Here is a 24,065-nt window from a genome sequence, read left to right on the forward strand (position 1 = left end):
CCACATAAAAAACACATCCTCTAGTTTAAAAACATCAATGTTTTTAGAAGATACTGTTTGATAAAAACTCTACGAAAAATCAGAATAGACAGTCTCTACCTCAATCTGATAAAAGCCATCTATGAAAAAACAACAGTCAGTATCATACGAAATGGTCAAAAATTGAAATCCTTCACACTAAAATCAGGAACAAGACAAGGATGTCCAATATCACCACTCCTGTTCAATACAGTTTTGGAAACAGCCACAGCAATTAGACAAGAGAAAGAAATAAAAGGAATAAAGATAGGAAATGAGGTCAAACTGTCATTATTTGCAGATGACATGATACTCTATATAGAAGACCCCAAGAACTCCACCAAAAGTCTTCTAGACTTAATAACCAAATCCAGTAAAGTAGCTGGATACAAGGTCAACACACAAAAATCAACAGCTTTCCTCTACACGAACAACAGACTCACTGAGAGAGAAATAGGGCAAACAATTCCTTTCACAATAGCATCCAAAAAACTGAAATACCTAGGAATCAACCTAACGAAAGACATCAAAGACCTCTTCTCTGAAAATTATAGCACTTTGAAAAAACATATTGAAGGGGATATCAGAAAATGGAAAGACATCCCTTGCTCCTGGGTAGGAAGGATCAACATAGTGAAAATGGTTATACTTCTAAAATTGCTATATAGATTCAATGCAATCCCAATTGAAATCCCAGCACCATACTTTGCGGACCTTGAGAAAACAATCCAAAAAATTCATTTGGAACAAGAAGAGACCCAGAAGAGCAAAAGCAATTCTAGGTAACAGAGACATGGCAGGGGGTATCACAATCCCCAACTTGAAACTATACTACAAAGCTACTGTGATAAAAACAGCATGGTTCTGGCAAAGAAACAGACCTCAAGACCAGTGGAACACATTAGAAGATACAGAAACAACTCCAGACACACTCAGCCACCTCATCTTTGACAAAGGAGCCAAACACCCTCACTGGAGGAAAGACAGTTTCTTTAATAAATGGTGCTGGAGAAATTGGGTTTCATCTTGCCAAAGACTAAAATTAGACCTATATCTCTCACCATGCACTAATCTAAAATCAAAATGGATTAAAGATCTAAATATAAAAACAGAAACACTGAACCGGCTGGAACAGAGGTTAGGGAGAACTCTTCAAGACATTGGGATAGGAAAAGACTTTATGAACAAAACCTCAGTTGCCCGTGAACTAGCACAAACAATCAACAAGTGGGATCTCTTTTTACTAAAAAGCTTCTGCACAGCAAGAGAAACCACCAGCAGTGTGAAGAGACAACCCACAATGTGGGAAAAAATCTTCACCTGCTCCTCCTCAGACAAAGGTCTACTATCTCGAATCTATAAAGAACTCAAAAGAATCAGACCTCCCAAATATAAAGACCCAACCCAAAAATGGGCATCTGAAATGAAAAGACATTTCTCACACAAAGAAGTAGACATGGCAAATAAACATATGAAAAAATGTTCAACACCACTGGTCATTCAAGAGATGCGAATGAAAACAACACTGAGATTCCACTTCACTCCAGAAAGAATGGCTGCTATCATGAAATCAACCAATTACAAATGCTGGAGGGGCTGTGGGGAAAGAGGAACCCTGCTCCACTGCTGGTGGGAGTGTAGACTGGTGCAAGCACTATGGAAATCAGTATGGAGATACCTCAAAGAACTAGGACTGGAAGTCCCATTTGACCCAGCTATTCCCCTGCTGGGTATCTTCCCCAAACAATTAAAAGAATCATACCACAGTGATATATGTGCACCCATCTTCATAGCAGCACTTTGTAATAGCTGAAACTTGGAAACAGCCCAAATGCCCATCAACTGGAGACTGGATCAAGAAAATGTGATTCTTTTATAAAATGGAGTAGTACTCAGCCATCAAAAATGAGAAATTAGAGACATCTATTGCTAAATGGATCCACAATGAAGCAATACTCTTATTAAGTGAAATAAACAGGACACACATGTGTAAATACCAATTAGTTTCTCTAGTGTGAGAAACTGAAAGTGTAAATAAGGACTAAAAGGTATAATAGATAACGTGAAATAGGAAGAAAAGGGGCAAAGGGGAGGGGGAAGTGGGAGGGGTAGGGAAAACGAAAGTGGGGAATGGAATTAATATGAGAAAACGAAAAAAAGGAAACAAAGTCTATGTAAATAGGGAGGGATGGAAGGGTTGAAGGGAGGGTAGGGGAAGGGGTAAAATAAGAACCAAGAGAGTATATAAAGGTGCCTATCTCCAATGATGAATGTCATTATGTTGCACATTTAAGATGTTCCAATAAAGGATATACAAAAAAAACTGATGGTTATAACTGAAAAAAATAAATATAAATACAAGATTCTGTTGAATAAAAGACCTCTTCATTGCTCACCCGTGACATGTTGGTACCGAGATCGCCCGAGCATTGAGTGCATGGCATGTCCCATTTCATGGAAAAGATTTTCCATCATCCCAGGAGTTAATAAAGTGGGTGACTTCCTTGAGGAATGGGGAAGATTCAGCATAAGAACTACAACTGGGAGTTGATATTCTCCATCTTCCTTTAATCGGCCTCCTCGAATTGTAAAATGGCAATCCTTCACAAATCAGAAATACACAAGTAGATGAAAATATTATGGAATTAGAGAGTAAGAAAGTCTTAAGATAAAACTACTGAAATGAGTAAGTTCAAATTTTATTCTATTAATATTCACTGTATATTTAAAGATACTGTTATTCTGCAAAAGTTTTAGTTTTTTATATTAAATCATACATTGAGTTTGTATTAATTCCTTCATTTGTTCCAACAACAAGCATTAAACTGATGCTGAACCAGACGCTAGAAACAAAGTGATCCATGAGCTTAGATCCTTACACTCAAGGTGTTCACAAGTAAGTGGGAAGGGACAGACACCAGATTCTGGGAGAGGGGCACTAATGTTTTATGTTGCATCCTTACCATGTGTCAGACAGTGAATGAGGAGGCATTTTCTATGTCTGCTGTCTTTATCAGTGAGGAACAATGGCCCTGACTGACCCTAACGCAGGGGATGTGGAGTAACCTCCTCTGGGGCAGTCACTACACTGAGATGGGCACTTATGCCTTCCTCATTCATTCCTTACAACAACCTCATTAGGCGGTGTCTTACTCTCCAGATACAAAATACTGATACCAAGTTTTGGAAATATCAAGTGCCATGTCCAAGGACACTCAGCTAGAATCACTGCATCTGGAATCTAAACCTAGGCTGACTGCTATAAACTGGGACTGCTAATCACTAGGCTGAAGCCTCTGTTACCATTCAGGCAAAGAGGAAAACCATGGGACTCTGAGCCTGGTCCCATGCATGCTGCTCCTGCCCTTTGCCACCTGCTAGTTAAATCATCTTGGAAAGCACTGTATCTTACATTCTTGTTTCTAGAATACAAAATGCTATCTTGCCACATCACAGATGGTTGACCACATTTCCTAAGCTCATATCTTAAAATGCTTTGGAAATTGTGAATCATATTCAAATGTGAGGTACCTCTCTGTTACAACTGATAACCTGAACTCTGGACATTTCCCATCAAGTTTCATAAAACTGTTAACGTTGATTAGTTGGCAAAGCTGGTCTGCAGCTAAAGGAATGGAAATCAACCCCATGTCTTCACATAAGGAGGTAACTGGTGGTTGGTACGGTTTCCATTTGGGCATATCTTTTGCCACTGTTATCTAGATTCACTGTCAAGCACAGAAAGGTATTAAGAGCTGGGGCTCTAGCCAGAATGTCTGGGTTTCAATCCTAACGCTGCTGTCTGTATGCCTCTGGCCAAGTACATAAGCTATCTGGCTGTAGTCTCATTTCATTTTTTGGGAGACGGGCTGATGATTCATGTCATTCCTATGATCTGTACTATTTTAAAATTCTACCCTATTTTCAAACTTACAGATTAAGAAACTATTACTAGTGCCTTTTAAATATTATAGAACTACAAAAATTATAAAGTTCCCATAAGTACAAATAAACTGATTGCGTCTAGACAGACCAGTTTATAAAGAAAAGATCACCTGATGCGGTTTTTCTGCTCGCTGGAAAAAATCACAGTAAATGTGCCCCAACAATCCTTCAGATTCGTGAACAACAGCCTAGAAAACAAGTTGAAATTTAGTGGTGAATGAGCTCACTGGAAACCCTAAATGTGGGAAAACATCCCTAACATAAGGACAATCCCCATCCATCACCACAAATACGGACGTTTCATTTATTTTCTACTTCCCACATTATCTCAAGACAAATTGATTCTCTCCCCTTTCCCTTTGCTCCATCTCTCCAACAGTTTTGATTCGGGAATTCCATCTCCAGGAGGAAAGGTCCTCTTCATGGGAACCCTTGGTCCTGTTTGCCACCCTCTAGCACCTGTACTGACCACAGCTCTGCGCAGACCATTCACGAGCCTGAAAGAGCCGGAAGATGAGCTGGCTGGATAGCATCAGTGACAAAGCTACTTCCCTTCATATCATGCCCACACGAACTGTAACTCTTGAACTCAGAAATGCAGCTCTTAGCTTTAGCTGGAAACCAATAATACATACTAATTTTCATAAATTAAAAAGAAGGGCCTATGAACAAGCCACAGTTTAAAGGAGATACACAACCACTGGTCTCCATCTTGCTGCTTTTTCTTTTTTTCTAAACTTGATTCTATCATACAGAACCCTCATTTTGTGCTTTTCATGGCACTTGGGAAACAGAAGTGACTGCCCAGGAAGCCCACGCTCCTAGCAAGGAGCACTTGTACTCTGTCCTTCCAACTTTTTGTTACCAGATTTCCTTTTCACTGCACCTCTGTGCTCTCAATGCCCATCACTTTCTTAAGTTAGCAATACATACAGGGAAACCGAGGAGGTGACCACAGTGATGAAGCCCCTCCATCCTGACTCTTTTCAGCCCTCCACATACTCATTCCCTGCTCACACAGGTGGTCCAGAGTCAGAGTGAAATAAGTACAGTGTGGTGAGCACAAAGACAAAAACAAACAACGCAATAACACAAAGCCTCAGGGAAAAATGTGTAGGTTGGGAAAGCCTCAAAATCTTCTGAGGAAGAATTATATGCACACTAAAATAAAGGGGTACTTGATAAGAGAAGGACAAACTCCAGACTTGAAGTTACTGGTAAGGAAATCAAATAAATCAGAGCACAATACAAATTAATATCTGAACCGAGACAACCTCTACAAAATCAAGTGGAGTTGGATAGAAAAGAGAGAGGCAGCGATGACCAGGAGGCTGAATGAGGCAGGAGGGTCACAGCTCTGAGCCTAACATGGGCACCTTAGTGACTCAACAGACCGTGTCTCCAATTTTTAAAAAAATAATTTAATTAAAAATTTAAAAATTTTTTAAAAAGACAGATAGCAACAGAGTTTGGATGCGAGCCAAAAGAAACATTCAGCACTACAGGTTTCTAAGAAGAAGTAATAACAAACTTCCTTGTAACTAGAATTCAAGAACCCAGGAAGGTGCACAAATGAACACTCAATCTTCTAACACGCTCCTAAAAGAAACTATTTTTGAGAACTGTCTTAGTTATTTTATGTTTAGATCCTTTATACACGTGTCCTAAGTCAGAAGTGGCCCTCTTGATTTTTTTTACAAAACAGAAATAAGGTGGGCACCCTCCATTGGGGCTAAGTGAACTCAGAGGTGAAAGTGTGCTGACTCAGTCACTAAGCCAAGGGACAGAGCGACGTGCTCTACACCACAGGGGAGGCCTACCAGTTTCCGGACGTCTTCGGACCACACCTCGCCTTTGGCAGGCTGCTCTGCATACAGTGAAATGCCCAGCAGTTTGTTAAACAAGATATTCAGGCCTTCCATGCACGCTCCAAGGGAGAAAAATGGGCAGTATAAACTGGGCTCAATATTATACCTGAGAGAAGGAAGAGGAGTTCAACAGCATTTTTATTTCAATCTCTGAAGGTAAATCTAGTTCATTATTTAATATTCATGATCACGTGAGCTAAAAAAGGACTCAAAACATACAGGAGTATAGTTGGTCCTCTGTATCCCCAGGATTCAAACATTCAAACATCCAAGGATTCTGGGCCGGGGATTTAGCTCACTGGTTTCTCCGCCTGCTGCGCAAGCACAAAGACCCAAGTTCGACCCCTGGTACCAAACAAAAAAAAACCCAAAAAACAAAAACAAACATCCAAGGATTCAACCAATTTCAACAGCAAATATTCAGGAAAAAAACTGCACCTATACTGAACAGATACAGACTTTCTTTTTTTTTTTCGGTATGGGGGATTGAACTCGGGTCCTCATGCTTGTGCTGCAGGCACGAAACCACTGAGCTAAATCCCCGGCCCCAGACTTTCTTTTGGACATCACTCCCCAAACAATTCAGGATAACAACTGTTTACATAGCATGTTCATTTTATTAGGTATTACAAACAGAAATGATGTACAGTCTAGGGGAGGCTATGCCTAAGTTCTAGCCAAATACTACCCCATTTCACAGGGGCCTTGAGCATGCTGGATTTCAGTGTCCATAAGAAATCCTGGAACGCATCCCTGGCAGATAAGAAGGGACCATAGTGCATCTATCATCTGAGGATACGGAGACTCGGGTTTCTTCACAATGATCATCTATTCCTAATAATATCAGTAATGCAATAATTAAGGTGGGTACGTCAGTCCCCAGTCTCCATCTTTTCCTGGTTGATTTTTTCACTGGCCTAATTAAGCAGTCTGTCTCAATTACCCAGAATACACACACTCTTTCATACACATCTGTATACAAAGTATAGCCAGTTCCACTTAGGATAAATTTCACTTTATGACATGTATTATATTCTGTAAAAAGTGTGGCTTATTCCACACGAATATGAAAGGAAGCATTACCTATGGCAGAGAGGCCACTCCCTGGAAAGACACAGTACCTGGATGTGCAAGCACCTAAGGACAAGCACCAAGACACACCAGGCAAATAAGAAAAGGACCACAAGAACAAGAGATGTCCCTACTCCTACAGGTGGGCAGTTCAACACCTCTGTGTCAGAAGTGGACAGACAGTAGGCAGGAATCAGTGAGGAAACAATGGAACTCAAGTGAAGGATGTCAAAACAGATGCTGTTTTGTGAAAAATAAAAAGTTCACTTATCCATTTTGATGCCGGTATGGCTTGTGTTTAGATGTCTCCCCAAAGCCTCACACTTTCTCAGAGATGGCTGAATCCAGAGTGTGTGATGGATTCACAGTGGGGCGAGGCTGAGGGCACTGGGATTAAGGGTCTGAGTGCTACCTGCCCTAAGTAGTCTGAATAAGATAAAAGGGGCAGAAAGACAATGTTCAGGTCTCTTGTTGCTTTCTGCTCTCTTCCATTCCCATGAGCTGTTGCCCCTCTGCCACCCTGCCATGGAGCCAGCCAGTTACGGACTGAAACCTCTACGAACCGTGAGCCAAATAAACCTTGCCTCCTTTGACTTTGGGTGTCAGCAACAAGAGAAAAGTAGCTAACATAAATACCAAAGTAATTAGATTGACCTTAAAGAATAAAATTAAAGAGCAGAACGCTTGGTAGAACGCTTGAGGACACAGGAGAAGGCAAAGACTTCATGAACAAAACCCAGACTGCACAGGAAATACAACAAAGAATCAACAACTGGGACTTCATCTTATCAAAAAGCTTTTTCATGGCAAGAGAAACCACCAACAGACTGAAGAGACAACCCACAGAGTGGGAAAAAACTGTTACCAGCTATTCAGATAAAGGACTATTACTAGAATATATAAAGAACTCAAAAAAATCAGATCGCCCAAATTTAAAGACCCAATCCAAAAATGGACATCTGAAAAGACACTTCTCAGATGAAGAAGTAGGAACAGCAAGTAATATACAAAAAAAGTTCAATATCACTGGTCATTTATGAAATGCAAATTAAAACAATGCTGAGATTCCATCTCACTCCAGATAGAATGGCTGCTGTCAAGAAATCAACCAGTAACATATGCTGGAGGTGCTGTGGGGAAAAGGAGCTCTTCTCCACTGTGGGTGGGAATGCAGACTGGTGTAATCAGTGGAAATCAGTGAGGAGATTTCTCAAAAAAAAAATAAAACTAGAGGTCCCATTTGACCCAGCTATACCTCTTCTTGGTATCTTCCCCAAAGAATTAAAAGCATCATTCCACATTGATATATGCACACCGATGTTCATAGCAGCACAGTGTGTAATAGCTAAATCTTAGAAACAGCCCAAATGCCCATCAACTGACGAGCAGATAAAGAAGATGTGGTTTTTTAATACAACAGAGTATGGAGTACTATTCTGCCATAAAGAAGGATGAGATTCAGACATTTATAGTTAAATGGATGGAACTTGAGACCACACTCTTAAATGAAATAAATCAGACACACGTATTTAAATACTGCATTGTTTCTCTGGTGTGAGAAATTGAAAGTGGAAATAAGGACTGAAATGTATAACAGATGTTGGGAAATGGGAAGAAAGTGTTCAGATGGGAACGGGAAACAGGGAGGAGGGAGGGAGAAAGGAAGGGAGGGACAAGAAAAAAAGCGGAAATAGAAGGGAAAAAATGGAAACAAAGATTTTGTACATGGAGGGGGATGGGATAAAATAAAATTTATTTTAAAAAAGACCCCAACTAGAACCTTGATGAGAACGTAGATGATGAAGATGACAGCAACTAGAATTTACTGAGTCCTCACGATGGCACTGCACTAATCCCGTTAAGTGTACCCCATTTAATAGCAAAAGCAATCCCACAAGGGCATATAATCATAACCCCCTGCCCCTGTGGGACAGAGGAAGAAAAGGAGAGATTTACAAGATGATAAATCACCAGGCCGGGGGTTTAGCTCAGGGGTTCCGTCACCTGCCTCGCAAGCGCAAGGTCCCAAGTTTGACCCTCTGTACCAAAAAAGAAAAAAACAGATGATAAATCACCATCCTAGGGCCACAACTAGTAAGCAGAAGGGCTGAGATTTCCCTTTTAATTACATGATAATGGTTTGGGAGTTGAAGAAAATGATTAAGACAGCATGTCTTTGTTCAGGCTGAGGCACTGAAGTCATTTTTCAAAATATTTGTGACCCTTAAACCAAGGTTGGGTGTACACAGGGCTCTGCGCTGCGGAGGTGAACTCTCCCCACCAACCCACACAGGAGGGGCGGCTTCAGAGAAGCACTGGTATCCCCAGTAGCCCTGGAAAGAGAACCAAGGGAACAGAAGCGCAGGGGGCACACAAGCCCAGAAACACAGTATGCCCTGGACCTCACCAGCTAGCTCTGCACTCCCTCCACCTGCAGGCTCCTCACCTCCAGTGATGCTCACGGAGGAAATGCTAAGTCCTACCTGAAGAGGGGGCAGAACAAGAAGGGCCCTGATAGGGTGGAGGGATTCAAAAAGCTCCATAGTATGTACAGCACATACAACTGAGTCTGAGGTGACCCAAAGAACAGTCCTGCATGCCTGGCTGGCCAGGGTCAGAACATCTCTCGCAGTTTCGTCTACTATGCTCAAAGCTCACATCTTTAACAAGGCGTGGCATTTCACACGTCACAGGTCGGTGGATACTGTGGATACTGTGGCCATGCCCAGCCAGCCAGACCCAGGACGTGGCTTCTCCTCCTGCCTCAGTGGGGCATGGCAAAATCTGCTAGGAACATGTCGCTCCAACATCTTGGTCCACAGCCTTCACATTTTCGTAGATACTACGTTAAGAACCCTTTCCCCTCTCACTGAAATCCAAAACCATGGGAAAGTACGACAGACAGCACATCACCCCTTCCAGCAAAGTGAGCAAAGCAAACAGAGCAACATTTAAATGTATTCTGAGGATTTAACTGCAACGCCACCCCTGCCGTCATCAACACAAACCCTAAGTCCCCCTGCCTCTCTCTTCCCCCCTCAATGGGGTCCTATGTGACTGACCCAGGCTGATCTCAAACTCATGGGCTTCAAGTGATCCTCCTGACTCAGTCCCACCCCCATCTCTGTGCCTGGCTCTTCTAGAGTTTTCTAAGAGAATTTTATTACTTTTTTTTTTGCAAAGAATTCCACTGATTTGGTTCCAGAGATAAAGAATCTTTAGAACCCTTTAATTGATCTGAAGAAATAGGAAGAAAACTATTATTCACTAAAGATACAGAATGAAGTTCAGTAAGTGCGCCACTGTTTGTTCTAGTTAAAAATATACTACATGTGCATTTAGAAATTTCCAATTTTCAAAATACCAGAAAATAGAATCAGTACAGAGCTGAGGACAGTGGTGCATGCCAGTTAGTTAGGAGACTTATTTAAGGAAATCAGGTTCCAGGCCAGTGTGGGCAACATAATGTCACCATCTCAAAAAATTCAACATACTGACCACAGTAAAATGGTATTAAAATGATTAGATCATTTTTATTAAGCATAACAGAATTGAGGGCTGGAGGTATAGCTCAACAACAGAGCTGGTGTTTTCTCAGCACCAAAACAAACAAAAAAACAGAATTTAGCAATATATCAAAATTCTCACCAGGAACACTAATTATGATTGGAGTAAGCCCAGAAATATCAATGAAAAAGAGATTTTGCAACTGAAGAATTCTTCATTCATTATAATTTGACTTTTTAAAAATAACGTATGTCTATATGAAGCACACTCTACATCAGACTTACATTTCAATCTCAATGCACAAGGAATTAAGTAAAGAAAGAACTTGGCTATTACTTCCAAAAACCTTGGCATTGAACTTAGTGAAAACACAGAACACAATTAATTTCCTGGTTGAAACTGGAGGTAACCACAGGCTTCAGTGTCACCCTCTTCACTAAGTGAACAGGAGTTGAGACAGAGCAACACCAACAGGCCTACCAGAGGAGGTGAGTGGGCTAGGAGAAGCTTCTCACTTGGAAAGAAGAGACTATACAACAATACTGTCAGAGATTTTTAACTTCATCAAAAATAAAAGGACCCAAATGTTTGTGACATCAGGAAGGACTAAGTATGATTATAATGTTATAGTTGAATGAGATTTTGAAATGTTTTGTCAGGATGCCAGAGGGAGAAATATTGCTCTCTCTGGTTAAATAAAGGTAAGGAAGCAGTGAAAGAACTGATACTGGAACCTATTTGCTTTTCAGGTCATTATATAGTGGTAAAAATGAGAAGACCCATTCCTGCCTCCATCCCATAAAGAACCCACCATGGCTAATGTGATTCTACCATGACTTCTACAACTAGCAGCTAGAACCCTGCTCCAGCCAAATGTCCTGCTAAGCAAGGAGTAATTTTCCTTGACAGTCCAGATCAGGTGCAGAGTTCAGTGGAAATCATGATTAACTGAAATCAAGACTAGACAAAGAAAGTGCAATTCTATCACCATCCTGGACAAGCAGGAAAGTGAATCAGTAGGTTTGAATGCAGAGAGAAAGGATGATAAAAACAGGTGCACCAGGTGACAGAGCCCGACCAAAAAGGATGGAGCCAACTCTTAGAGCAGCAAACAGTCCTTTACTTGGAACCAACCAGCATTCAGCTTTGCTTTAGGGAGAACAGTAAAGTAGATGCTGAAATGGTGGGAGACATTCTCCAGCTCCACCCTTGGCCAGAGGCAAAAGTCCTAATGAGAAGGAACAAGTTGTAGCTGTGAAAAGGAAAGCAGACAGGAGTCCTCCAACCTGAGACCCTTGGGGGAAAAAGATGATGAATTTCCGACCCTCTGAGAAGTGCCCAGCCCTGCTGGCTGTCTTAGCGTTCCATGACAGCCCATGCTGTGTTTCCCTGGCACGGTGTGTACTTTTATCTTTACTCTCGACCTCTTTTCCTATTCACTCAGCCGAAGATCACTCTGCAGAGCCAGTTTTTCTCCCACTCTTCACTTTTACTCTCTCAAATAAGCTCAAATTTTTGCTCATTTCGTTCGATTCTATTTTGAGACAAGAACCTGGAATCCAACTCTGGAAGGAGAGGTGAGCAACCCCGAACCCGGTAATGTTTCATTGGTGAGCCACTTTTTAGAAGCAAGCTACCCAATAACAGAACCCCAGGGTCTTCACACTGAACTACATTCCAAGTCTTTATTTTTCATTCTGAGACAGGATCTCACTAAGTCACTAATTGCACAGGTTGGGTTGTCATTGAACTCGTGTTCTTCCTGCCTTAGCCCCCTATTGTGCCGAGATTACAGGGGTGTAGCTCCAATAACACTGCCTTGCTTGTTCTTTTCTTGTTCATTAGTAGGTCATCTCATCCTTCCTCTTTTCCCTTTGCCTCTCCACCCCACTGATAACCTATGAATTCTTATACATTTAAAATATATTTTTCCTCTTAGTTTTAAATACTTTTTACTATTAAAAATAGTTTGGAGAAAAAACAACAAAAAAAGACGTGCTCAGGCCATCCTCAGACCCCAGCCCACAGCATGGAATCTCCTGGCTCAGTACTGGAGCAGTCTCACCCTTCCTGCCCTGCAGGAAGGCAGCAACTGGTTCTCAGTAGCAACTGGGTCACATAAAGCAGGTGTTTTGCATTTCCCTGAACAATCTCCTAAAACACTGAGTTAAAAATCAAGCTATTAAAAAGTTTCGGTGTAATTGGCCAAGTTATAACAATTTTGGCATCTCCCCAAAAATGACTAGCATGGAATGAAACATAATGAATCAATGAAGTTCTTATGTTTATAATGACATTTTCAATAGAGCAAAAAAATAATCATTGGGCATCATTTCTGGAAACTATTAAATCCTTATTTTGAAAATTGGTAATTTAAAAGAATTACTCATGCCAGGACTATCAAAGGGTGTTAAAGCCATTAGTTGAACAACTGATAGGGAGCTAGCTGCCAACACCGTGTAGATTACTTCCTAGTTTAGAGGGAAACCCTAACCAGCAGAATTCACAGGTCGGGTTGGCTTTAATCCATCTTAAGGGTCAATCTCAGCACCACCAATGGAGGGGAGGGGTGGTTACTGATATTTTTATTTTATGTGTTCTGATATGAAAAGGTGTACATCGTCACCTGTGAGTATCTTTGTCCAAAATGGAAAATGTTTAAAAGCAAGTCTTTAGATATAGCATCCAGCTTACAGGCATGGCACCAAGAAAGGAACTAGTGAAATGATACCACTAGAAAGCAACCAGATAAATCCAGAAGATTCTTTAAGACAAATGACATGGTCTCTTCAATAATAGCTCCTGGGAATCATAAGGTGTGGGGAATTGCTCAAGCAAGAGACTTGGGAGATAGAAAAACCAAATGGAATGTGTATGCCTTGCCTGAACCCTAATCCAACAAGCTAACTGGGAAAACAGATTTGATACTGCTACACTTTGGATCTTACATATCCCCCAAAGGACCACAGGATGAAGGCTTGGTCTCAGCACACAGTGCTACTGGGAGGTAGTGGAGCTTCTAAGATGTTGGTCTAGTGGGAGAAAGTTAGTTATTGGGACCATGCCCTTAAAGAGAATACTGCTCCTTACTGTCTTTCTCTGCCCTTCGCTGATAGGAGGTGAGCTGCCTCCTCCGCCACACAGCCCGACTGTGATGCAGAGCCTCCTCCTAATTCCAAAGGAATGAAGCTAATTAAGGACCTTAAACTGAAACCTTTAAAACTGCAAGCCAAAATACACCTTTCTCCCTTCCTTCCTTGATTATTTCAGGTATTCTGTTACAGTGATTGGAAAGCTGACAACACAGAATCCATAAGAGGAAATATGAACATAGACTAGATATTAGATAATGGTATTACTGTTAATAATAATAATAATATTGGACTTATATACAATATCCAGAGTCGGATGACTGGAATTCTAAGATTGGTTTTAAAATATTTTAGTAACAAGGGAGGGAAGCAGAAGAAAGAAAAGCAAAAGCAAATAATAATAATATTTTTAAAAATCTTGCTGATTTTTTTATTCTATGATGACCATATGAGGGTTACTTATAATTATTCTTTCTACTTCTATTTATTTTGAAAGTTTCACAATAAAGGTTAATTTTTAAAACTTTAAAACCAATGAGGTCACTATGCCTACACCAACAAATAAAGTATATAATTTTACATATCAAACAAAAGTCCTTCTGTGAGAGTCCAATGATTTCTAAATAATTTAAAACAGAAAACATCCCTAATTCACTATGTGAATGCTCTTGAGATTTTGAAAATATATCTTAACGAGGAAAAGACAATACTGAATTCTACTTCCCAACAACATCCTAATGTAAGGAAGCACCAAAATAAATGAAATATGATTCAATGAAAGTCATTACTAGAAGTAAAGAAACAATGTCCCCAAAGCATTAAAAATAAACCCCAATACTGCAAGGGTAGATTAATCAAATTTAAAATGATGACCTCTGGGAGAGAGACAGGGGTGAGATGCAACATTTCTTAACTGACAATTACTGAACACTATTTTAACTTTTTTTTTGGTACTAGGGATCGAACTCAGGACCTTGCGCTTGTGAGGCAGGCCCCAGAACCACTAAGCTAAATCCCTGAGCCCTGTTTTAACTTTTTGTACCATGTGAATGTATTGCCTGTTCAAAAATAAACTTTAATCTCAAATAAAATCACTTCATACTTTTCACAGTTGAAACAATTAATTTCCCCCTTCTGGAGAGAATCTAATACTAAAACCTGAAGGAAAAGTGAGCTGCTTGTTAAGGTTTCCCAACAGTCTTCTGACACACTATTCTCCCAGATCAATCTTCAGCAGTTTTAAAACATGTTCATTTGTCCCCTACTTCTAAGTGGGCTCTTTTCTTCTTTAGGCAGACGTGTAAGAGCCTGAAGTATTTAACATAAAAGGAAAAAAGTACCTGGGGTTAGCTTGAAGAAAAGCTCAAATCAAGGAAAGTCCCTTCTATTTTTCCTCTTACATCTAATCACACATTTAAGGCTTTACTTGAAAGTTGATGAATTTAACAAGGGTTTATAAGTCTTTGCTTTGTTCTACTCTTCTAACCTCAAACCCAAACTATTATATTTTCCCTTTCTTAATCATCCATTACTTCTGCTTCTCTGCCCACTCTTGTCAATCAAGATTATTAAAACCTCAAACCCAAATTCAACCCTATGCTGGGTAAGCTACACAAAATAGATGATTAAACCCCCCAATTCATATAATCCTTTCTGAGACTCTTCTGCACCCTTTTCCCCAGTTCCTTTACTGAGTTAAGCCAAATAAATGAACTAATACTGAAACTTTGATTAAAATAAGGTAAAGCCTATGTGGCTATGAGGTAAGTCACCCTGTGCTCCACTACAGCTGAGGATTTCAGAGTCAGCAAGTGAAGGCTCTGAGAACAGATGCGCGTTACGGGGCCTCCCGAGGGCCACGCTGCCTTCAGAAAGGCTGATGGATGAAAAAACGCCATTTGAACAATTATGACATTCTCTTTCCAAAAGACTTACTACTGGATTGAGTCGTTTTCTTTTGTAGGTACCTATTACCCTTTAGTTGATGTTTCAATAGTGCATGGTAACAAAAACATTTTAAAGCTTAACACCAATCAAAGAACTAAGAAAAGATTTTTAAAAACCCAAACCAATCATAACTCTCTTAAACTACATATCTTAAAAATTAACTACAAAAGAAAAATGTAAATGAGTTGTTTAAGGGTAGGATTCTGAGATTTTTTTTAAAAATTCTATTGGGCTTATACAGTTGTTAGGAACATAAACTTTAAACAGGACTCTTTCTTGGGTTTGCAAGTAAATATAAAAATAACCGAAGTAAGGTATGTTCAGGAAGAAAAAAGTATATCTAAGCTTTAATAAATGCAGGAGAATACAGAAGCCAGAGGAGAACTTCAATTAACTTATTTCTTAACTTTTTATTTCATTTATATCTTTCCAGACATGCCAATAATGTGTTGACAATGTGTTCACATAAAAATGAGAAAACATACAAAAATCAATAGCACCACCACAAGCCTGCTTATTCCTTCACAGGTCCAACACGCACTGCTGAACATGAGCACACCAGCAAGGCGACACAGCCAGGTCTCCAGCAAAGTCCACCACTATCTGATGCCGCGGTCCAGTGAGAGGACCAGGAAGCTGCACATGGGGGGAGCAAGACAGGGCCTGGCTCTGGACGGTACAAGGATGCAGCTCAGAGTTGCAAACACAAAAATGCACAAGCATTTTTGGATGCGGGTTGTGGGGAGGGTAAGCGTGGCATCATCAATCAGAGGATGACTGGATGTGAGGAGGATCTGGCTACGACATCTTTCATCCCATTGATCGCCAAGGTTGATTCGGCTGATGTGGCTGGCTAGGCTAGTGTCCCCTTGCCCCCTCACTGCTCCATGTGCGTCCCTCCCGGGAGCCATGAGCTCACTCGGTGGGAGAGGATGACCACCTGACAGAGGAGGACTGTTTCCTCAGTCAAGGATATAGAAGTCACTGCACTCCCCTGCTAGAACCGCCAAACAAGCTCCCAAGTCACAGCACAACTTTGCAACTTGGAGGAAAAAAATCGAGCAAGAGCTGACAGCACAGGCAGAGGGGATAAATTTGAGAGGGAACAAGTTTGTAATGTGGGCCCTAAATAGACGACGGTGGTTGCATAACTAATGTACAAAGTGTTCAATAAATATTACTTTCTTTCTTCCTTCTCACATAGGAATTTCTTGAAAAACTTACCTCTCTGCACGAATCACACCACTGTAGTATGGGGGATCCCAAGGCATCAGTTCCTACAATGGAATAATTCACTGTTATGAAAGCTACTGAGTGTTTTGGGATTTTATCAATAATTCAGCCAGCTTATAAAAACTGATTTAAAATTACCACTGTATATCAGCTGCCTATAGGATGCAAACCAGTTACTGGTAATGGAAGTTACAGAAATTTTATAAAATCCTAAAAACTCATGGCCTGGCAGATTTCTCTGTAGTTGATGGGTAGAGAGGTATAAATAAGACATAAACCTAAAATCTGGAGAACATGTAAATGTTGTTCTAAAATGAAAATTAACAGAAGCCAACCTTAATGGATGAAATTAATCATATGATAATTTTCCCAAAATGAAATCCATGTATTAAAGTATAAAACATAGGTATGATTATGGTACTAAAGTTAAGATGAGGGTTCTTTTTAAATCTAAGAAGCTTAGGACGTATTCTCAAAAATGAAAGCAACAATTTAAAAGGTAACTAAGGCATAATTAACTCTAATCTTGATAAAGAAAATATGTCTTCAATAAGCATTGTGATAATAGTTGTGTTTGATGACTAATACAGAATACTGAAAGAAAGGAAAGCGTGACTACGTGCTGCGGGTTCAAGTTTTCAATCCATACTAGACTCTACACTGCTTGAAGGCAGGGACTTGGCATCATTCCCTGTTACATCGTGGTACCCTGATTGGTATTCATGGCAGTCACTCAATAAACATTTGTTGAATGAATCAACAGCACCCCCAAAATTAGACTGCTAAATACACTTAACCTATTAAGTAGAACACCTGGCATTAAATATGCTTTCAATAAATTTTGGCTGCTCTTCTTTTTACCATTATCCCTTAAGACTTCAATTCAGCATTCTCTCCTCAAATTACGAGTAGTTCTTTTCCATGTCACACGATCACACTGCTTTCATGGGATGTATGACAACATAACACACACACAGGATTATTTTCTTTCTCCCCATAAGTGCCTGGAAGGCAGAACCTGTGTCCCTGGAACTTTAGCTCCCTGGGTTCAGCTCCTGAAACACGCTTCCTCCATTCGCCTCTCTAGATGCTGACAAAGTGCAGGCTCATACAACACAAAGCAAATCCGACATGGTCCCTGAGGTAAGGAGCATGTGGTCCAGGCAGTGAAGAGTGAACGGTCAGAGAACAGAATGTCACATCTGTGATGCTGTGCCTTGTAAAACAGCCTACGAGAAGGGTGCTAAGAACACACAAAATGTACTGTAGATCTAAGGCATGGAAGCATTAAACTCCCAGAAGGGTATTTACATCAGGAAATGTTCGGAGGAGGCAAAGCCTAAATGAAGTTTTGAGAAGTGGAAGCCATTAATCCAGATGACAAAGGAAGAGAGGCATTCTTGCATATAGCATGTGAGTGACTGGAAGCTACCTACTGTACCTTACGTAGGTGGCTGGCACATAAATGTCAGTCAGAGTTAAAGAAAAAAGGAAACCAAAGCAAAGGACAGCAGAGCAAAAGCTAAGTGAAAAAAGCACATGAGTATCATGCAGGTATTAGCAGCGAGCAAAAAACAACAGCTCGGCCTAAAGGGACAACAAGAGGATGGGGGGTGCAGAGGCAAGCAGGGGCCAACTCCTAATGGGCCTGGTGGAAGATATAAAGAAATTGAAAGAGAAATCTGAGAATCACAAGGATTTATCAAAGAATGTTAAAGAAGAGAATGGTAAGATCAGATGTGCTTTTTAAAAATCCCTCTGATGACAATTCATTCATCAGTTCATTCAAAGTTCCAGTGTTGAGTGCCTACTTTATGCCTAGTAGTGAGTGGGCTGGGCACACTAAGCAGTCTGAATGCAAGATGATTTCGAGGGGAGCAAGAACAAGAAGATAAAAGATCAATTAAGCAACTACAATTATAATGTGAGTGAGAAATCATAACCTCCGCAACCCAGACTGAGGAAAGGGGTATGGGGAGGAGAGGACCTGGAGCAGTTGATGGTGAACCTTTCAGAGCTTTCAATGAGACAAACAGCCTAGTGCAGCACACAGGAAGGAGGTTCAGCACCACTGCTCTAGAGTCTTTGGAAAGGCAGACTCAGCAGGGACTAAATGTGGTGTGAACCCCCTGGGGCCTGATGGGACTCAGACTGTGAGGTCTGCTCAAGACCTTGCTTCAGAAGGTCTGGGGACTTTGTGTCTCTACTAAGACCCTAGGCAATGTTGCTGATTCTGGTCCAAGGATCCTACTTTCCAGTGGTCCAGACTCAGTGCAGATTCTGGCTGAGGCAACAGGTGAGTGCTGGTACCATTCACCAGAACACTTCATGAGAAGATCAGGCACTTCACAAATATATGCAGAATCACCTGCACCAATAAACTACACAAAAATGTACAGGAAGGATAGTTTCAAGTCATTCTAGCCTTTACTGAATTGTCTTTTGGTGACACATTTTCTTTTCTTTTTTCTGTTTCTATAAGCCAAAGTGTACAGATGACTGATACTAGTCACTTTGCTAAACAGATCTCCTATCATAAACTAACAGTTTGACAGACTATCAAGTACAGTAATTTATAATCTATGTCTTAGTGGGTGTGTCTGGGAAGGTGGCAAATATTCTCTAAATCTGCAAGGACTCTTTCCCTAAATTTTCCCTTAGATTACAGCTTTGGCAGCTATCAAATCAAGAATTATCTGCAACAACAAATACAAAAGAATGGAATATGCCCAGAAATCCTGCAGTGCCTTTAAACCAACAGGAATACAGTCCTATTATCTATAAGCCTATTACTTTGAGAGCACCCCAATCACTTGGGCAGCATTCTATTCTGTGAAGTCATATACCACATGACCTTAAGATTGAAAACAATGGAGAGGAGGCTTCCTGGTAGGCATGCCGCAGCTCCCAACACCAAGGAGGCCTCTGGGTCACTGTGTCATGGCTCCCACCCCAGAGGAGACTTCCAGGTCAGCATGTCATGGCTCACAGGCAGGAGGAGGCTTCCGGGTAGGCGTGCCGTGGCTCCCAGCACAGAGGAGGTGAGCCGCGCAGGTGCCAGGAACAACCTCCCCCGCAACCATCAAAATGAGAAGACAAGTAAACAAGCCTCAGAACCAGACTTGCAGATCACCTACAGCAACCCCAAAGGGAAATGAGATGGAACACTCTGATATTCAACCTCCTGGACCCACTGAACTGGCAACAAAAGGGGATCTGGAAAAAATGAAATCAGAAATAATTTCTCACATAACAGGAGAAATTGTGCCCCTAGTGCAAAACATGATTAATAAATCTAGAGAGGAGCTGAGAAACATGATGGAATCCCAACATAGGAAACAAATGGAATCCATAAGACAGATGCAAATAGATTTCCAGGACATGAAAAACTCCATTGAAAGTCTACACAGCAGGATGAGCCAATGTGAGGTCAGAATTTCAGATATAAAAGATAAGATTGCTATTAGTTACCAGGAAAAGAAAAATTGCTTCAAAATTGTAAGGGAACATGAGAAATCAATCCAGCAGCTGCTGGACGATGCAAAGAATAATGTAAGACTGACTGGAGTCAAAGAAGAAACAGGAGAGAGTGCAGATGACAAAAAAAAAGTCTTCACAGAAGTAATGGCAGAAAATTTCCCAAGCAGGGGGAAAGAACTTGACATACAGATAAGTGAGGCATATAGGACTCCAACTAGCCTTGATCAAAAAAAAAAAATCTACACATAGGCATATAATTGTTAAGATTTCAGAAACCCAACAGAAGAACAAAATTCTACAAGCAGTTAGAGAAAAGAAACAAATCACATACAAAGGAAGGCCTATCAGAATCACAGCAGACTTCTCAAATACAGTTCAATATAGTTTTGGATCTTGATCCATGGCCATTAGACAAGAGAAAGAAATAAAAGGAATAGATAGGAAATGAAGAAGTCAAATTGTCATTATTTGCAGATATGATACTCTACATAGAAGACCCCAAGAACTCCACCAAAAGTCTTCTAGACCTAATAACTAATTCAATAAAGTAGCTGGATACAAGGTCAACACACAAAAATCAATAGCTTTCCTCTACACAAACAACAGACTCACTGAGAGAGAAATAGGGCAAACAATTCCTTTCACAATAGCATCCAAAAAACTGAAATACCTAGGAATCAACCTAACAAAAGAAATCAAAGAGGTCCAGGTATTTAGCTCAGTGGTTCCCCCACCTGTCTTGCAAGTGCAAGGACCTCAATTTAATCCCCGGTACCAAAAAAAAAAAAAGAAAGAAAAAGAAATCAAAGACCTCTTCTCTGAAAATTATAGCACTTTGAAAAAACATATTGAAGGGGATATTAGAAAATGGAAAGACATCCCTTGCTCCTGGGTAGGAAGGATCAACATAGTGAAAATGGCTATACTTCTAAAATTGCTATATAGATTCAATGCAATCCCAATTGAAATCCCAGCACCATACTTTGCGGACCTTGAGAAAACAATCCAAAAAATTCATTTGGAACAAGAAGAGACCCAGAAGAGCAAAAGCAATTCTAGGTAACAGAGACATGGCAGGGGGTATCACAATCCCCAACTTGAAACTATACTACAAAGCTACTGTGATAAAAACAGCATGGTTCTGGCAAAGAAACAGACCTCAAGACCAGTGGAACACATTAGAAGATGCAGAAACAACTCCTGACACACTCAGCCACCTCATCTTTGACAAAGGAGCCAAACACCCTCACTGGAGGAAAGACAGTCTCTTTAATAAATGGTGCTGGAGAAATTGGGTTTCATCTTGCCAAAGACTAAAATTAGACCTATATCTCTCACCATGCACTAATCTAAAATCAAAATGGATTAAAGATCTAAATATAAAAACAGAAACACTGAACCGGCTGGAACAGAGGTTAGGGAGAACTCTTCAAGACATTGGGGTAGGAAAAGACTTTATGAACAAAACCTCAGTTGCCCGTGAACTAGCACAAACAATCAACAAGTGGGATCTCTTTTTACTAAAAAGCTTCTGCACAGCAAGAGAAACCACCAGCAGTGTGAAGAGACAACCCACAATGTGGGAAATAATTTTCACCAGTGGTCCCTCAGACATAGGTCTACTATCTCGAATCTATAAAGAACTCAAAAGAATCAGACCTCCCAAATATAAAGACCCAACCCAAAAATGGGCATCTGAAATGAAAAGACATTTCTCACACAAAGAAGTAGACATGGCAAATAAACATATGAAAAAATGTTCAACACCACTGGTCATTCAAGAGATGCGAATGAAAACAACACTGAGATTTCACCTCACTTCAGAAAGAATGGCTGCTATCATGAAATCAACCAATTACAAATGCTGGAGGGGCTGTGGGGAAAGAGGAACCCTGCTCCACTGCTGGTGGGAGTGTAGACTGGTGCAAGCACCGTGGAAATCAGTATGGAGGTATCTCAAAGAACTAGGACTGGAAGTCCCATTTGACCCAGCTATTCCCCTGCTGGGCATCTTCCCCAAACAATTAAAAGAATCATACCACAGGGATATATGTGCACCCATCTTCATAGCAGCACTTTGTAATAGCTGAAACTTGGAAACAGCCCAAATGCCCATCAACTGGAGACTGGATCAAGAAAATGTGATTCTTTTATAAAATGGAGTAATACTCAGCCATCAAAAATGAGAAATTAGAGACATCTATTGCTAAATGGATCCACACTGAGGCAATACTCTTATTAAGTGAAATAAACAGGACACACGTGTAAATACCAATTAGTTTCTCTAGTGTGAGAAACTGAAAGTGTAAATAAGGACCAAAAGGTGTAACAGATAATGTGAAATAGGAAGAAAAGGGGCAAAGGGGAGGGGGAAGTGGGAGGGGTAGGGGAAACGAAAGTGGGGAATGGAATTAACATGAGAAAATGAAAAAATGGAAACAAAGTCTATGTAAATAGGGAGGGATGGAGGGGCTGAAGGGAGTGCAAAGGGGGAAAAATAAGAACCAAGAGAGTATGTAAAGGTGCATATCTCCAATGATGAATGTCATTATATCGTACAACTAACATGTACCAATATAAGGATATACAAAAAAAATAATAAAAAAATAAAAAAGACTGAAAACAATGTGTAAGTGTTGGTTGGAATAGGGTATACTTTGCCAGTCCACATTGATCTACTTCACTGAGCACCACAAATTAGCAAGAATATGAGCATATAAACAGCAAAGCTAACAGCAATGGTTAAAACTGCCACCCACTAGATCAAGGCTCCACTGAGCCTCATTAAAGGCTATTTCAAACTGAGAATCCAACTTTCCACAAATGCATACATGCACATACATTACATTAATACACACTTATATACTGTATATGTAGACACATAAACACAACACATCTACTAATCAACAAAAATGCCTGATTTCCAACCAATATCTGAGTCGGACCTATGGATCAAATACTTGAATACCTTTATTGGCAAATCCGAAGTATCAGAAACAAGACTACACAGACATCTAGCATATCAAAAGAAAGATCCAGAATTGAGATAATGGTTTCTGTTGGTAACATGTTCATAATAAAAATAGTCCAACATAGTTACTTACAGAATTCTGAGGATTTAGTTTCATTTTCATCCCTTGCATCATCTCAAAATCTCTTACAGCTCTGTAAAAGAGGTTTACCATTACTAGTTTGGACAGAATTTTAATAATTACATCATGAAAGGACTAGCTTGCCTCAACTACTTCTCCATGTTCATGATAAAATTAGATGCACTTTGTAATGCAAACGTAAAGTAGTATTAATCCAAATCTTCCTCAAGTGTTAGAAAAGACAACATGCTAATCAGTACCTCACTGCAATTTCACCTTATAAGGCATCATGGCAAATATGTCTTGAAAAGCATTACGGCTTGGGGATCAGGGATGTAGCTCAGTGGTGCCCATGCCTGCCTGGCAAGCATAAGATCCTGAATTCTATGGGGTGGGGGATGGACACAACTAGAAATGCTACAGAAACATGCAAACTGTTAATCAACAAACTTTAAATGGCTATTTTTTGCTGTATTTTTAAAAAGTAAAAACAAATTACTTTCTATAAAAATATTATGTAGATTAACATATCTATTTATAATTTTTCCTCTACAAAAAAATCTCTAGCTAAGCAATCATTCATTAGGTGCTTAATATTTGTAAAATATGAAGCTCATGTCAGAATTAACTCCTAAATAAAACTGTAAAACAATGGAGGTATGTTTGCTGAGAATATAAACTGTAGCTACATACAAGTGGATAAGGAATACTAATACTTAATCAACAAGGCAAAGTAATAACTGCATAACTAGCATTCCCTCTTATTTATATCCAAGGCACCATATTCCAATGGGATCAAAAAAAGATTTTAG

General features: G+C 40.2%; 1 protein-coding gene across 8 annotated transcripts in view; it reads right to left on the reverse strand.

Annotated features, from left to right (window-relative positions):
• Mipep (mitochondrial intermediate peptidase) overlaps positions 1-24,065 on the reverse strand; it is a 154,667-nt gene that overhangs the window by 102,429 nt on the left and 28,173 nt on the right. For all 8 annotated transcript variants that reach the window (XR_015446623.1, XR_015446626.1, XR_015446625.1 and 5 more), the window contains 5 exons: positions 23,266-23,326; positions 16,673-16,725; positions 5,784-5,937; positions 4,074-4,151; positions 2,415-2,619 (listed from right to left, as the gene is read on the reverse strand). Coding sequence is in view for 4 of the 8 variants with exons in the window: in XM_021236354.2 (XP_021092013.2) it covers positions 2,415-2,619; positions 4,074-4,151; positions 5,784-5,937; positions 16,673-16,725; positions 23,266-23,326 (551 nt within the window). In the remaining 4 variants the exon portion in view is untranslated. The remainder of the gene's footprint in view (positions 1-2,414; positions 2,620-4,073; positions 4,152-5,783; positions 5,938-16,672; positions 16,726-23,265; positions 23,327-24,065) is intronic.

Source organism: Heterocephalus glaber, unplaced genomic scaffold (assembly GCF_053883595.1).
Source record: "Heterocephalus glaber isolate CG9 unplaced genomic scaffold, H.glaber_assembly_v1.0 deba00001719, whole genome shotgun sequence".
NCBI lineage: Eukaryota > Metazoa > Chordata > Mammalia > Rodentia > Bathyergidae > Heterocephalus > Heterocephalus glaber.